This window comes from Callorhinus ursinus, unplaced genomic scaffold, assembly GCF_003265705.2.
Source record: "Callorhinus ursinus isolate GAN/ISIS: 27379988/994484 unplaced genomic scaffold, GSC_fseal_2.0 scaffold10, whole genome shotgun sequence".
Classification (NCBI taxonomy): Eukaryota; Metazoa; Chordata; class Mammalia; order Carnivora; family Otariidae; genus Callorhinus; species Callorhinus ursinus.
This window is the reverse complement of record NW_027397072.1, coordinates 78,373,664-78,391,285: the sequence shown is the minus strand read 5'-3', so window position 1 is coordinate 78,391,285 and position 17,622 is coordinate 78,373,664. Positions and strand designations below refer to the sequence as shown.

At 36.6% G+C, this 17,622-nt stretch overlaps 1 protein-coding gene across 5 annotated transcripts in view; it reads left to right on the top strand.

The window, feature by feature from the left end:
* Window positions 1–17,622, top strand: part of MGAT4A (alpha-1,3-mannosyl-glycoprotein 4-beta-N-acetylglucosaminyltransferase A) — a 124,631-nt gene that overhangs the window by 75,231 nt on the left and 31,778 nt on the right. For 4 of the 5 annotated variants that reach the window (XM_025868976.2, XM_025868975.2, XM_073897848.1 and 1 more), the window contains exons 6-8: window positions 8,231–8,277; window positions 9,918–10,031; window positions 11,624–11,699. In XM_025868976.2, the coding sequence (XP_025724761.1) occupies window positions 8,231–8,277; window positions 9,918–10,031; window positions 11,624–11,699 (237 nt within the window). The remainder of the gene's footprint in view (window positions 1–8,230; window positions 8,278–9,917; window positions 10,032–11,623; window positions 11,700–17,622) is intronic. The other variant, XM_073897849.1, reaches the window with a different exon arrangement.

Here is a 17,622-nt window from a genome sequence, read left to right as displayed (position 1 = left end):
GACACCTGACTAACTTTTTATTCCTTTAAGTTACTTTAAAATACTTATTTTGTTTTTTTAATTAATTAAATTAATTTATTAAAAAATTTTATTATGTTCGGTTAGCCACCATAGTTTTTGATGTAGAGTGTCCAGCCATTCATTAGTTGTGAAAATACTTTATTTTGAAATAATTTTGAATTTATAGAAAATTTACACAAATAATAGAGAATATTCCCTTGACTCAGCTTGCTGTAATGTTAACAACTTAGGTAGCCATGATAAAACTATCAAAACCAGGAAATTAACATGGGTATAATACGGTTTGCTAAACTGTAGACTTTATTCAAATTAGGTGTTTTTCCACGTAAGGTCATTTTTCTGTTTTAGCATCCAGTCCTAAATATCACTTTGCATTTAGTTGTTCTGACTACTTAGTTGCCTTCTACCCGTGATAGTTGATTGCATTTTTCTTGTCTTTCATGAACTCGGAGACCTTTATTGAGTACACTAGTCGGTCACATTGTAGAATGTTTCAGCTTGGATTTGTTTGATACTTTCTCATGATTAGACTGTAGTTATGCATTTTTGGCAAGAATAACATGACTTACCTTTTAAAAGGGTCACATTGACTTCTTTGGAAAGGGAAGTGAAGAACCTACTGAGGAAACTATTGTAATAATCCAGGTGAGGCTTAGACTAGGATAATTGACGAGGCAGTGAGAATGAATGGAATGGGTTCTGATTAGAAAAGTTTGAGAACTATTGCTGTAGCATCAACTGTTCAGGAGAAGGAAAGGAAGAAAGACTATGATAGACATATTGGAAATAAAGTGTGTGTTTGTCTATTCTTTTAACAGCTTGACCATTTTAGAAACTAGTAAGGCTAACTTGTATTTGTTGGCCTTTCTGATACATCTGCATTGAATTTAAAGTATAAAGCCAAGCATTAGATGGATAGGAATAGCTTTTCCTTGGGCCCGAGGAAAATACAATTTATTGTGAGCTGCCAGCCCCATTCTAGCAGGTGCTGGTCCTTTTAGTCCTTGTCACTTGTACACATTAGCTTTCTGGAATTTTCTTTGGTTCCTTATTATGTAAAGTAACATCTGTTTCGGGCTCTGAAAGAGTTAATAAGGACCTATATAATACCCTCCTGCTGTAAGCAACTGGAAGCGTGAACAAAATATGATTCATTTATTCTCAGACATTGGACAGAAGACTCCACACGACGGCATTCTGTGAGACAGAGAAATAAATGCAGTGAATACCACAATTCCCCCCAACTTTCTGCCTGGAGATGCATTTCCAGATCACACTGCACAAGGGCAGTCACAGGGAGAGCAGGTGGAAACTGCAGAACAGAGTTGGAGAAAGGAGACTGCTACACAGAAAATGATGGTGCTTTTGAGTCCTTGTTGTATTGGGCCACCCATGCACAGGGTGAAATTCATGAGTTGGGGGTGGGGGGAATGATCAGGGATTTGCAACCTGAACATTCCTATTGCTCACGCAGGATGAGTTCTGACCGGCCAGAGTGGCAAGTCCTTGGTAGTCACCCAGGGCATTTAGTGGAGAATCCAGAGGAGGTGAACTGTCTTTGAGGTGGTTATTCTAGGCCCACCCCAGCAAAGCTTAAAAAGAGGCCTGTGAGGGGTCAACTGATCCACAAATAACCGCCTGCTAAAATAAAGCCCAAGGGTTTTTTAAAAAGAAAAGAAAATTAAGACACTCAACAATGTGGCATTTATAATGTCTATTATCAAATAAAAAATGGTTAGCATGCCAAGGAGGAAAAAAAAGTGAACCATAACTAAAAGAAAATTTAGCTAATAGAAACAAATGTAGAAATGATAGAGGTGATAGAACTGGAAGGAAAGGACAACAAAACAACTATTACAAACATTTTCAAGTACTTAACACAATGAGGAATGGAATGGAAGATGTGTAAAAGAATCAAGTGAACATGTAGCAGTGAAAAGTACAGTATCTGAAATTTAAAATTTACTGTATAATCTTAACAGATTAGACACTGCAGAAGGAAAGGTCAGTGAATTTAAGGACAATAGAATGTACCCAAAATTAAGTATATGGTGAAAAAGACTGAGTGTTATTCATTGCATTTATCTATGGGCTAATATTAACTGATCTACCATATGAAATTCCAGAATGGAGAGGAGAAAGAAGGAATAATTGCTGAAATTTTTCCATATTTAAAGAAAAGTATAAATCCTTAGATTCAAGAAGTCCAAAAAATCCTAAGCGGAATAAACACAAAACCACTGTCAGGTATGTCATAATCAAATTGCTAAAAACAAGAGATACAGAGAAGGTCTAAAAAGAAGCCAAAGCAAAGACACATTATGCACAGAAAAAGAAAAGTAAGAATACTATAGATTCTTGTTAGAAACTATGCAAGTCCAAGACAATGGAACAATGTTTTTAAAGTGCTAGAGGAGGAGCCTCTTTTTTTTTTTAATTTTTTTAAATTTTTAGATGAGTTGTCTTAGATTTCATCAGTCGACATTACAAAGTATTCATGCTACATACATCCTCAGGACACCCAGGTGTGTGGGCATCTTTGTATACAGATACAGTGCAGTCTCTCAGAACTGGAACACAGAATCAGAGGGCACCTTGATCCCTTCTACTGGCAGCAGCCTGAGGGCCGGTCTACACTGCTCGTGTGCCTGACTTTCTGCTACGTCACAGGCTCTAGACCTTTGATCAGTGGGCTTCTGAATTCTAAGCAAATTCTTCCACCATCTTTGCTTGAGATTTTAAGTGTAATTTCTTTCATTACTCGATAGAATGAATAAAGAAAAATGAGCAAGGATAGAGAAGATTTGTATAGTGCTATCAACCTAATGGTACAAAATTTTAAGAGGCTGTTTAGGAGGTAACTGTCCAAGGTGGTGGATATTGTTTTTATTTTTATGACCTCTTTCTAGAGACTATCTTATGGGCTGTTGACTAATTCAGCCTTTTTAAAAAATTGGATTATAATTGACATACAATATTATGTTAGTTTCAGATGTACAAGATAGCAATTTAGTATTTTTATATATTTTTAAAATAATCACCACGATAGGTCTAGTTACCATCTGTCACCGTACAAAGTTGTTACAATATTATTGACCATATCCCTATGCTGTACATTACATCTCCGTGACTTACTTATCTTATAACTGGAAGTTTGTACCTCCTAATCTTCACGTGTTTCACCCCGCCCCCACCAATTCTCCATTATCTATGAGTCTGTTTTTATTCTGTTTGTAAATTTGTTTTGTTTTTTAGATTCCACATATAAGTGAAATTATATTGTATTTGTCTTTGTCTGGCTTATTTACTATAGGTCCTCCTGTGTTATCACAAATGGCAAGATTTCATTCTTTTTTATAGCTACATGATATTCCACTTTGTAGATCACATTTTGTTTGTCCATTTATCTATCAGTGGGCCCTTGAGTTGCTTCCCTATCTTGCCTATTGTAAATAATGCTGCATTGAACACTGGGATACATAGTATCTTTTTGAATTAGTGCTTTTGTTTTCTTAGGTAAATACCCAGAAGTGGAATTGCTGGATCGTATGGTAGCTGTATTTTAATTTTTTGTGGACCCTCTGTACTGTTCTCCACAGGAGGCTGCACCTACTTATTTGCCCACCGAGAGTACACAAGGGTTTCCTTTTCTCCACATTCTTGCCAACACTTGTTATTTCTTGTCTTTTTGATATTAGCTGTTCCGACTGGTTTGAGGTAGTGTTTCATTGCTGTTTTGATATGCATTTCCCTGAAAATTGTGATAGGGAGCATCTTTTCAGGTGCCAGTGTGTGTGTGTGTGTGTCTTCTTTGGAAAAAATGTCTACTCAGGTCGTCTGCCCATTTTTAAATCAGGTCGTTGAGGTTTTTGTTACTGAGTTGTATCAGTTATTCATATATTTTGGGTAGCAACCATTCTCAATATCTCCTCCCATTCAGTAGGTTGCCTTTTCACTGTGTTGATGGTTTCCTTTGCTGTGCAAAAACTCTTTGTTTGATATAGTTCCATTTGTTTGTTTTTGCTTTTGTTTCCTTTGCCTGAGGCGACCTATCCAAAAAAATATTTCTGAGAATTATGTCCAAGGGTTTACTGCCCATTTTTTTCTAGGAGTTTTATGGTTTCACCTCTTAAGTCTTGAGTGCATTCTGAGTTAATTTTTTGGTATGGTGTAAGATAGTGGTCCAGTTTTATACCTTTGCATGTGGCTGTGCAGTTTTCCCAACACAACCGATCAAAGAAACTGTCTTTATTCCTTTGTATGTTCTTGTCTCTTTGTTGTAGATTGACCATTTAAAGGTGGGTTTATTTCTGGCCTCTCTTCTATTCCATTGACCTATTTGTCTTTTTCTATCAGTACGATACTGTTCTGATTACTGTAGCTTTGGAGTATAGTTTGAAATCAGGAGCATGTTACCTCCAACTTTGTTCTTCTTTCTTCTTTCTCAAAATTACCCTGGCTATTTGGGGTCTTCTGTGGTTACATACAAATTTTAGGATTATTTGTTCTAGGTCTGAGAAAAATGCCATTGGTATTTTGATAGGAATTGCATTGAAATCTGTAGACTGTTTTGAAAATAGTATGGACACTAACAATTCTTCCATTTTTTTTTAAAGATTATTTATTTATTTATTAGAGAGAGAGAGAATGAGAGATAGCATGAGAGGGAAGAGGGTCAGAGGGAGAAGCAGACTCCCCGCTGAGCAGGGAGCCCGATGCGGGACCCGATCCCGGGACCCCAGGATCATGACCTGAGCCGAAGGCAGTCGCTTAACCAACTGAGCCACCCAGGCGCCCTCTTTTTTTTTTTTTTTTAAATTATTTTTATTTATTTGAGAGAGAGAGAATGAGAGATAGAGAGCACGAGAGGGAAGAGGGTCAGAGGGAGAAGCAGACTCCCTGCTGAGCAGGGAGCCCGATGCGGGACTTGATCCCGGGACTCCAGGATCATGACCTAAGCCGAAGGCAGTCGCTTAACCAACTGAGCCACCCAGGCACCCATTAACAATTCTTCCAGTCCATGCTCATGGTTTATCTTTCCATTTGTTTGTGTCATCTTCAAATTCTTCCATCAGTATCTTAGAGTTTTCAGAATACAGATCTTTTACCACCTTAGTTGAATTTATTCCTAGGTATTTTATTCTTTTTGATGCATTTATAAACAGGATGACTTTCTTAAAATTTTTTTCTGATAGTTCATTATTAGTGAAGAGAAACACAACAGATTTCTGTATGTTAACTCTGTGTCCTGCAACTTTACTGAATTTATGTTCCATGAAAAGAATGGGCATTCTGCTGGTTTGGGATGGAGCATTCTGTAGTCTGTCTCACCAGAACTGGTCCAGTGCAGTAATATGATCTAAGCTTTTCTGTTCAGCATTCTATTGATCATGTATTCCCAATTTGTACTTATATAAAATATTCACAGATTACACATAATGCTATTAATATCATTATACTCCCTAAAATATATAAAAAATAGAAAATTGGATTTTACATTTAACTTTTTTAATCCTCATTTTTGTAATTTACTTATTTAAAATCGTAGTTATGCTGCCATCATCTCAATCAGTTTTAGAACATTTTCATCACCTCAAAAAACAACTCTCTTCCCCTTAACCATCACCCATTAATACCCTGCACCCATTAATATCCATTAATACCCTTCTCCCTCAGCCCTAGACAATGACTAATCTATTTTCTGTTTGTATGGATTGTTCTGTTCTGGATATTTTATGCACACACAGTCATATAATATGTGGACACACATTTGTAACTGGCTTTTTTCACTTAGCGTCATGTTCATCAGGGTTCATCCCTGTTGCAGTATGTATTAACAATATCTTAGTTTTAATATAAAAATATTTAATTTTAACCATGAGGAACACTTGGTTCCCCAGGAAAAAATGTTCCTTCTTTGTCTATGTATGTCCACTTTCCTTCCTACCTATCCCAAGCATACCTTTCACATACCCTCTAGAATACACACATCTCAGTCTTATATTTACAGATACATTCCCAGAATTGGGTGATAATACTGCCTCTTAAAAAGTCTCCACATGCCTTTAAAAAAGGTCTCAGGAAAAAGTGCTCTCTTAATTTAAAGTAAGCCAGCCCCAGGATCTCAGATACTGCCTATGTTACTGCCAACATGGACGGGAGAGGGAGAGGTAAGGAGAGACCCTATGGAGATAAGGACTGGCCTGGCTGTTGGTTTCTATGCCATGTCGTCATTTAGCTTTCTTCAGAGGCTCCCAGAGCAGTCCCCTTAGCTGATACCAGAAAGGATGGATTCTCTCATAGAAAAGTGACACCGGTTATAGTCATTTAAGCAAATCTTTTGCTAGTTATGTCAATTAGCATGCAAAAATAAGATTACCTATGATACTAGATAATATTAGATATGGTTCACTTGAGTTCCATACTTTTTATTACACATTACACAATAAATCTACGTTTGCATCCACTTAATCATCTTGGCCCACCTCTTGGACAGCCTGTTGGGGAGAGGGAGCCGGTCTTGTTCATCTCTGTATTCCTTTTTTCTTGGCCAGCCACATCACTGGCCCTAAGTAAATGCTTATCATATTGAATTTCAGGTTGTTGCTTAAACATAAAAATTTATATAAACCAATTCTGTTCATATTCTCCAAAATTATAGCTGATGAGTGGTAAGATACTCATTAGTTAAACATGTCAGTGAGTAATTTACTGTAAGAGATATCACTGACTAATGTTTGGGTTTGCATAGGGAAAGTCCACAGGGTTTTGAGTTGTGTGCTAGTTGTATCTCCATAGTTGTTAAGAGTTTGAAGGATGTGGTCTTACTGTCTCATTCCTAAGTCTTTAAATTTAATAATAAAAATAGGAATCACTTTCAATTAACAGAAATTAAAGTTAAAATACTTTTCCAGAAAATCTTCTATACAACAACTTTTTATAGCTTAATAGTTTTGTAATTTCCAGGCTTAAGCTTTATCTTTTTATTTTGGTTTGTTTTCTTCAAGTATTAAGTGTTTTGGCAGTCTTTTTATCCTAGATCATATTTTTTTTTTAATTTTTTTTTTAAGATTTTTTTTTTTTATTTATTTATTCATGAGAGACAGACAGAGAGAGAGAGAGAGAGAGGCAGAGGGAGAAGCAGGCTCCCTAGGAGCAGGGAGCCCGATGCGGGACTCGATCCCAGGACCCTGGGATCATGACCTGAGCCGAAGGCAGACGCTTAACCATCTGAGCCACCCAGGCGCCCCTATCCTAGATCATATTTTATGTATCGTTGATTCCTTTTGACAGTTGAGCATTTTAATATAAGCTGTGAATGTATTTAAAATTGGTAGGGAGTATTAGATTTCTATTTGTATATAATTTATTGATTGATTGATTGTGAGAGAGAGACTGCACAAGTGGTGGGAAGGGGCAGAAGGAGAGGAAGACAGAGAATCCCAAGCAGGCTCCGCGCTCAGTGCAGAGCCCAAAGCAGGGCTTGATCCCAGGACCCTGAGATCTTCACCTGAGACAAAATGAAGAGTCAGATATTTGACTGAGCCACCGATGCACCCCTATTTATATATAATTTAAAAATACACAGGTCTGATAAACACTTATTTCTAACTCTGGGTAAAGTGCTTTTGACTTGGGTTCTTATTATCAGCCTTATAATAATGATGATAATCAGACAATAACAGCTTTTTATTACATGGTTTTATCATTAAGTGTCATAGTCTCAAAGGTATTGTTTCCTCCTGCCTTTTATTTTTTTTTTAATAGGATAGGAAAGGAAGGCTCACAGAAGTCACTTACTTTCACTTAATATACAGGCCAAGTAGCTACAGAAACAAATCTTGAACCTAGGTTTTATGATTGCAAGTGGAGAAATCTTTCTGCATGAGACGCATGCTGCGTCTGTTATTGATTCACTACTTATAGTTCAGATGTTTCAGAAGAAGTAGAAATAGTTTCTGTACTCAGTTTTTTCTACTGAATCAGAGACCATTGAAAGTAATAAAAACTGACATCTGCTTATTGTATTAGTAAAATCTCCACGATATAGCGCAATAAAGTAGAATACAGAAATGCAAATCCATAAGTTGTCTGAAAATTGAATGTAATGCTTTCATTGAATGTTATAATTATTTATTTGAATTCATTATTAAAAGTTAAATAGAAATTTAAAAACATTAATGTATGTATAATTTTTTTTCTTTCCCAGACAGATAGTGATTATGTACACAGCGTTGTAGCCAACCTGGAGAAAGAGTAAGTTCTTAATTATGAAAATGATAATATTTTAGTCACTGTTACTGGCTTTTTGCTAAAAGAAAATGCCTTTTTTTATAGTTCATTCTCTGTGGAGTTTAGTCATCATTGGGTCACAATCACTGGTCTTTTACCTTGTCATAAAGTAGGTGCATATGCGGTTTTCTGGATAAATTGGTGTAGTTCAATATAGAAAAGATTTGAATGTCATACATATGTAAGTCTGTCAAATAAATTATTGATCTTGAAGACCATAGAGAGGGTCGTATGAGATTACTTATGTCTTTCACCCTCAGTCGACCAAGAAAAAAACTTTCTGCTGTCAGGGTAGATAGTCTTGTAGTTGTTTGAAACCTCAGTGCTAAACTATGGCTAAATCGGTTCTATTCTGCAAAGATTGGGTAATAATTTACTGTGAGCAAGGCACACAGTAAGTGTGGAAAGCTAAGGAATTGGAAAGCTTAGTAAGTTTCAGATAGGATTAGTTTTTATAATACTGCCTTCATAGTTTTAATATTAAGTGATATAAAAACTAGTCGTTATAAGGGTTTCTTCATTGATTTTTACCTGTTTTTGTCCCAGAGATGTATCTTTTACTTAAAAAGACAAAAAGAAGCAACAATTATTGGTCAACTCTAGATTTAAAATAATGTGGTTCTTACTTTGTCTATCAAAATGCAAAAACCAGAAATTTTTAAAAATATATGAAGAGTTCAGAACTAAATTGTGCATTTGTTCAATTTTTTTTCCCTCAAGTGCTCAATTTCTTGGCAGCCCTTTATATATAAACACAATTTAGTATAGATTCCTCAAATATAGGAGTAGGGCAATAATTATTGGCCCCTGCTCCCCTAGACTGCATGGGCAGGTCTGTGGGGCTTATGCTGTGATTTTGTCTATTCTCTTCTTCCTCAGTGTTTAGGAACACCAAGCCCAGAAAAAAGTCCAACTAAGCATGAAAAACATTTGTTTGAAGGCAGGTAGTTGCACAAGGATTTTGTGGAGATTTGCAAAAACTAAATGAGGGAGAATGCAAATGTGGAAGGAAGTACATTTGAGTTAGTCAAGCTGATTACAAAAACTTGCTAACAGGTTTTCTCAGCCTTGGCACTATTGACATTTGAGGCTAGATAATTTTTTGTTGTGAGGACTGTTGTATGCATTGAAGGATATATAGCAACCTCCCTAGTGTCTACCCACTAAGGTCATTAGTACTGCCAACATTAGGACAACCAGATTCCTCCAGACAGTGCTCAAAGTACAAGACAGACACACAAATTCACTGGTTTGTTTTTCTTCAATTCTCTATTTTCTGTGATACCTTCATTTAATTTTTTAAAATTCTGATACTTTTTAGGAATATAATACATGCAGTTGGCTTAGGATTTCTATGCTTCTCTAAGGATAGTAGCATTTTTTTACACTGCTTTTAAAGCATTCTTAAAAAAAAAAAACCCAAAACACCCTTTGTGTTACTGGAAAAATTTGTATTTTCTGGCAAATAAAATCAATGATGAGCGACTTCCATGAGCACACAGTGACCCTAACAGTATACCTTACTGATGTGTTTTATGTTAAGAACAATAAGTTGAGCACATCCCACAGAACTTAAATAACTCAGCTAACCTTTCTTATGGTAGATTTTCTAAAGAAATCAGTTCTGGTTTGGTGGAAATAATATCCCCTCCTGAAAGCTATTATCCTGACCTGACAAACTTAAAGGAGACATTTGGAGACTCCAAAGAAAGAGTAAGGTGAGCCTGTGTTGTTTAAGATCCCCCACCCTTGTGAGTATGATATGTAGTAAATGTTTACCATGTAATAAGTATTTACTGAAATGTAGCACATTTTAGGGTTCAGCTAATTTGTGAGAGCTAATGAATTTTTGGTTATTTGATTGGAAATTATGTGTAGTGTCTAATGAGAGGTTGAATTTGGTATGCGCAATAACTTTTTTTTTTTTTTAAGATTTTATTTGAGAGAGAGAGCACACACAAGCAGGGGGAGTGGTAGAGGGAGAGGGAGAAGCAGGCTCCCCACTAAGCAAGGAGCCTGATGCAGGGGCTCAATCCCAGGACCCCAGGATCATGACCTGAGCTGAAGGCAGACATTTAACCACTGAACCACCCAGCCACCCCGATCAATAACTTTTATAACTGCTGTTCTGTGGGGTTCTGACTTAAGAATATATTCAGAATAATTCAAAAGCTAGTTCAGATAGAAACCTTACATCTGTATGCCAAGTAAATGAGAACTGATTCAGTGGAAGTGATAAAAACAATATTACTGTTTTGCAGAATTATATTGTAATAATGTAAAAATCCAGCCAACTGAATTTATTTGTCTCTAAATGTCTAAAATTGAAGGACTGAAAACTTTTATTGTGTTATTAAAAACAGTGATATTCATTAGTTTTGGATTTTATATCACCAGAAAAAAGGAAAAAATAGTGTTTTGGGAAGAGATTATATTTCTTGAGTTGTTAATTTGTCTGAAAGACAGATATATCCATGTAATTGGTTGTCTCTCAATAAATACTATTTTAGCTTTAAAAAATTTAGGAATGGTTCCAGTAAATTCTAGGTGGACTCATTAAATTCAGAACAACTTGTATATTCTGGAGAAGTTTACTTAGTATGATTTAAACCTTTTATTGTTTTTTTTTTTTTAACTAGCTTTTACAACCACTTCTCCTATTCAACATTAGCCTGTTTCTATAGGCTACCAGGAATTCCCTGAAAGGACTTAATATTGTAAACTTTAATGTGTTTTGGGTTTTTTAAACATTCAGTACAATATTTATTAATTTCTGCTTTCATGCAAAGCAGTGACCCCCAAAGTATAGTTTTTGAAGCACAATTTCCTGGAGACATTAAGATGTTACATTGAAAAAAGGGCCTTCAGTCAAAGGAGTTTGGAAAATATTAAAACTAAAAAGTTTTTTATTCAACAAATGTATTTACTGTTGTATGTTTCAGTGCTTCTAATATACTAATATGTCTCCAGAAGGGGAATATATGTGCTTCCCAAAATTACTTGACATTAGACTCCTTTTTCCCTCAGGACATCTTGATGGTTAGTGTTTTGATAGAGGTTTCATTAGAGAAAAGTGAATTCTCTTTCATGCTCTCCTACATGGGTGTATCCTGTGTTTATGTATATAGATACACATGTATCTATGGGTTGACAGATATTTTGTATATATTTATTGTCTACTGTGTAAATATAATGTATGTATATGTATTATAAAATATAACTTGCAGTATGCATTATAAAATATTTACGTTTAATCTTGTTTTGCTAAATTTGAGTCTGATTCCTAACTCATTTTTGAAAATTATTTCAGATGGAGAACAAAGCAAAACCTAGATTATTGTTTTCTAATGATGTATGCTCAGGAAAAGGGAATATATTACATTCAGGTAAGTGTGGTTTGTCCTTTAATGTTTTTTCACACTTTTAAGGAAGAAGTAATATCCAGAGTATATGTTCATTAAAACAGGAATTTTTTTTTTTTTAAGATTTTATTTATTTGACAGAGACACAGCGAGAGAGGGAACACAAGCAGGGGGAGTGGGAGAGGGAGAAGCAGGTCTCCCGCAGAGCAGGGAGCCCAATGTGGGGCTCGATCCCAGGACCCTGGGATCATGACCTGAGCCAAAGGCAGACGTTTAATGACTGAGCCACCCAGGCGCCCCAAAACAGGAAGTTTTGAAAGTGCTGCTCAGCAGGGGGTCTGCTTCTCCCTCTGACCCTCTTCCCTCTCGTGCTCTCTATCTCTCTCTCTCAAATAAATAAATAAAATCTTTAAAAAAAAAAAAGTGTAAGCCCTCTAAGATGTATAAGATTATAACAGTATATCAGAGAGCAGGAGAGTCTGTCATAGTGCCTGGTAACGTGGGCTCTGCTGTTCCATTCTCTGCTTTAGCACAAACACTAGCTTTTCACTTAATGGTGTGACAGTGGGCAGGTCCCTCATCTCTTTCCCCTTCCCCCATCCCTCCATCTTTGCTCTCATCCTCCCTCTCTCCACTGTTAAAAAGAACTAAGGTTTAATTACTTGGCAAATTTTAAAGAAGGACTTTCTGATAGCTTTTTGGGTGGTCTTATAGTAAGATAGTTTGTTTTTTTTAATGCTACAGTACATGTACATTTATACTGAAGATTATAAAACTGACATTTAGCTCTAATGGTCCAGCTTTAGCAGCATGGCTCAAAGAATAAGTCTGTATTGATGTGGCTTTTAAGTTAGCCAGGTAGGCAACAACTTAAATAATTGTAGGAGGCTCTTATTTCTTCCAAATCTCATTCTCCTTAGTGACTTAAGCTTAAATTTTACAATTGGAATTTCATTTCTTTAACCAAAGGTCTTTATTCCTTGTTCAAAATGCACATACCACTGAGTGATGTAGCACACTGAGCCTCAGTTTTTTATCTATTTATTTTTTAGTATAAAAAGTTTATTAGATCTTTCCCTGGAAGGGGTTTTGATGAGAGTGGCGAGAAGAGGCTCTGGGTCCCTGAATCAGAAAGGAAATAAATGGTTTTGCAGTTGCTAGCAGGGGTTTGAGAGGGAAGGAAAGAAGGAGAAGCTTGCTATCCCATGGTAGGGCAGTCTCACTGAGCACAGACTTTGTCTCCTTTGACATTTTATCTTGGGCCACCTGCATTCAAAGGTGCAGGCACCCTTTTGTGGGTCTCAAGTTGGGAAATGTTAATGATGATAGGGTCAGAATATAACATTGTATATAACAGTGTGCAAGAGTTGGGAGTATAAAAACATGGTATCCTTTAATTAGTACGTTTCCTTTAAATGTCTTAGAGAAGTCTTACTTTAATTTCAAGATAATACCTTCAAAACATTTTATTTCATGTGTCCCATATTATTGTAGCTGAACCTTTGCTGTTTGTTCTAGGGCCTCTATATATTTACACGATGATCAAGAACTTTATAGAGAGAATTTAAAAGTGTCGTTACACTGCTTTTAAAATTTGTTTTACATTTCTAAGCATAGAATTAATAGAATCTTAAAGCACTTTGTGTGTGTGTGTGGAGTATAGGAAACGTAAGCGTTTAGGAAATTAAGGAAAGGATGGAGTTAAGAAAAAGGATGGAGGGGGCGCCTGGGTGGCTCAGTCGATTCAGTGTCTGCCTTCCATCGGTGCAGGTCGTGATCCCAGGGTCCTGGGATTGAGTCCTTGCTCAGCAGGGAGTCTGCTTCACCCCTGCCTGCCACTCCCCCTGCTTGTGCTTGCTCTCCCACTCTCTCTTAAAATCTTAAAAAAAAAAAAAAAAAAGAAGGATAAATAAAACTTCAGTTAAGCAGGGTGTGTGTATGTGGTGTTATAACCACAGTAGCTATGAACTGACATTTATCATACACTTAACATATGTTGTACATTGTTCTTTCCAACTTAGGCTTTACACATACTTACTCATTTAATACAAATCCTTTTTGCAAGAACAAGATCATACTGTCCCTACTGTCTCATAGCCTGTTTTACTGTCGTTTCACATATGGTAGACACCTTTACAGGCCAGTAATTACAGGTAGGAATACTTTTTAATCACTTATTGAACTATCATTATTCAGATATCATAATGACCTTATTGTTGGTCATTGAGATCGTTCCCAACTTTTACTTGTGTCACAGATGAATCCAATGAACATCCCTAAAATTACCCAATTTTCTAAAAAATTATGCCTCCAAAAAGAGGGAGTTACTTCATATTGAAGTCTTCACATAATTTCATATTATATAGAATTCTCTCAGCTCATTATGATCTACAAAGTGGGAAAAATGCATTAGCCTGAAAAGTCCTCAGTTTAATATCGGTTTTGAAGGTTTGTGAAGGATAGAGGTCACCCAGCAAAATGAGGGGAGAATTAGTGTGAAGAAGCAAAGGTTTTTAATCCAGACTTGATAATTATGCAAGGTGTGTGACTTCGTGGTTGCATATGCTGGCGTGTATCCCACCCAGGAGCATATTCCTAAAGGAGGAAAAAAAAAAAAAGCCACCTGTCCTAGTGTTACATTTATGGCTTGGAATGAAGTGTCCTGTGACCGAATCTCACACTTTTGTAAAGTGCTGTATCACAGCTGACTTGGAATTGAAGTGTCTTCTGGAATGCTGTTGGGTGATTCAGGCACTTCTTGGGAGGCACTGTAATTCCTACCAAATCGCATCACAAAGCCCATTATATCTGGTTGCCCCACTTAGAGTGATGCCAACATTAATCAGTGGGCTTGATGGTGGCAGGCCCGTCTCTCCTTTAGAAAGCTCCCAGCAACCACTCCCCCTGTGATTTCCGAAATCATCGATTATTATTCCCCAGATAAGTTATTTCCTTGGAGGTGGCCAAGTGATCATTTTCTAATTCTGTAATTTGTAATGTTCTTATAAGCTGAGTTCTTGTGTAAAGAACTTTCACTCCTATCTATTTGGTCACCTTGAAAAATCGTTCACCAAGGAAAGGCAGAATAAATGCCTATTCTTTCTCTTCATTAATTTTTAAAGTTGGTACCCTAGAAGTCTCCAGTGGTGGCCACTTAAAAAACATTGTTATGGACTCAAGGACTTTAAAAATATATTCGATTTGCCTTAGTCCTTGCAATCATTATTCACACTGATGCTCACATTGGTACATCATAAACCAGTGGGAATCTCTTCACATTGGCTCTTGTGGGGAGACTGGCTGGCTCAGTCGGTTAAGCATCTGCCTTCGGCTCAGGTCATGTTCCCAGGGTCCTGGGATTGAGCCCCGCATCAGGTTCCTAACTCAGTGGGAGCCTGCTTCTCCCTCTCCCTCTGCCTGCCACTGCCCCTGCTAGTGCTTTGTCTCTCTCACTATCTCTCTCTCTCTGTGTCAAATAAATAACATCTTTAAAAAAAAAAATGGGTTCTTGTATTCCTTCCATGTCAGTCCAGTAATCTTTGATCACTACTTTGCTGACTGGCACAAGATTTGCACATTTCCTGTTCCAGATCTAGAATCAGTCATTTCTGTGAGGAGCCCTGTTGTGTCTGGAGGCAAATAGTATTTAAGACCACAGTCTGGGTGCGTGAGATGCTCTTTGCTCTTATGGTGTCTTTGCTTCTTGGGTTTATTTCTCAGGGGGGAAAACTACAAGCTCATATTGTTATTCCCAAATCAAATGAAGATTTTAGGGCTTGGTTTTTAATAACATTAAAAGTTTTGGTTTTTAATAACATCCTATTAACATAATTCTTTTATTCTATAGTATGTCTGAAATAGTTTCAGAATAATAATACCATTATCACTACTAACTGTTAGGCTGCTGAAGGCTATTTAAATTTTCTTTCTCCTTTTTTTCCCCCTTAGAATATATCCTACTATGGATATATAGTCAAAATTCTGTGTTTGAAAGCCACTGGAAGAAATTCTTTATACTGTGTGACCATGCCGCCAAACTGATATGAAATTTGGTTTAATTGTTTCATTTCATATCCAGTTTTTAGGAATTTTTATCCTTTTTAGTTATGAAAAAATTTTCAAAATCAAAAACTTACATAAAATAAGATACACAGAAGTCTTACTTTTATTCCCATTCCCATCATTGTTTTCTCCCTTCCCCATGGGTAACCACCATTGGTTTTTTCTTTCTTTTTTAAAGATTTTATTTATTTGAGAGAGTGAGAGCGTGAGCCTGGGGTGGGGGGTGTGCGGCAGGAGGATAAGGAGAAGTAGACTCCCCGCTGAGCAGGGAGCCCTGATGCGGGGCTCCATCCCCGGACCCCGAGATCATGACCTGAGCCAAAGGCAGACGCTTAACTGACTGAGCCACCCAGGTGCCCCTAGTTTTTTATTTCTTTTTGTACTTCAAAAAAATTTAAGCAAAAATATATATAAAGTATTTCACATATAATATTCCAAGATACAATATTCATTTTCTGATAGCACATTTGCGTACTGTAAAAACAGTATTTTGCATCTTGGTTTTTAGCTTCCCTCTGTAAACTAGTGATCACTAGTGAGAGGTAAGAGTTGTTAAAGACCGGCTCTTGCCATGACAAAACACCTATGTCAGAGAAGCACATATGCTCCCTAAAAAACCTGTGCATGAGGGTTCATAGCAGCTTTATTCATGCTAGCCAAAATCTGGAAATAAGCCAGATGTTCTTCAGCAGGTGACACACTCTACCACGGAATACGGAATAATGAAAAGAAACAAACTATTGATGCACACCACATCTTGGATATTAGGGAGCTATGGGGACTTTAAAATCCAATTTTGAAAGGTTATGTACTGTTTGATTCCATTTATATGGCATTTTTGAAATGACAAAATTGTAAAAATGAGAACAGACTGTTGGTTACCAGATGCTGGAAGAGTGGAAGGGAGGATATGGCTATTGATCTAACGGGTAGCGGTAGCACAAGAATCCCCATGATGGAATTGTTCTCTCTCTCCCAAAAATTACATGGAACTACACACACACACACACACACACACACACACACACACACACACACCTGAATGCTGTAAGACTAGTGAAATTTAATAAGGTCAATGAATTATATGGTCAGTCAATTGTAGTGCAGTTATACTGGAGGATGTTAGATTGGAGGAAACTGGGTGAAAGGTACTTGGGATCTTTGTCTTATTTCTTAGAGCCACATAGGAATCTACCGTTTAAAAAAACACTTAAAAAAAACCTTAAGTTTTTTTTTAAAAGTGAAGTTGCTTCTATACAGAAATCTGTTGCATTTCTATACACTAATAACAAAGTAGCAGGAAAAGGAATTAAGAAAACAGTTGGTTTACAATTGCACCAAAAAAGAGTAAAATACCTAGGAATAAACTCTAACCAAGGAGATGAAAACCTGTACTCTGAAAACTGTAAGACAGTGATGAAAGAACCTAAAGATGACACAAACAAATGGAAAGATATTCCATGCTCATAAAGTGGAAGAATTAATATTGTTTAAAATGTCCATACAACCCAAAGCAACCTACAGATTCAGTGCAATCCCTATCAAATACCAGCAGCGTTTTTCTCGGAACTTGAACAAATAATACTAAAATTTGTATAGAACCACAAAAGACCCTGAGTAGCCGAAGCAGTCTTGAGAAAGAACAACAAAGCTGGGGGTAACACAATCCTGGATTTCAAGATATACTAGACTACAGAGCTGTAAGAATAAAAACAGTATGGGACTGGCACAAAAATAGACACACAGATGAATGGAACAGAATAGAGAGCCCAGAAATGAAAGTGAAGTTTGATGAGATGTGAGAGTGGAACAAAGCAGTTTTCCTAATTGAATGTAAAAATGTGAATTGGTAACCAAAATCAGTGTACTAAGTTTTAAATGGGCA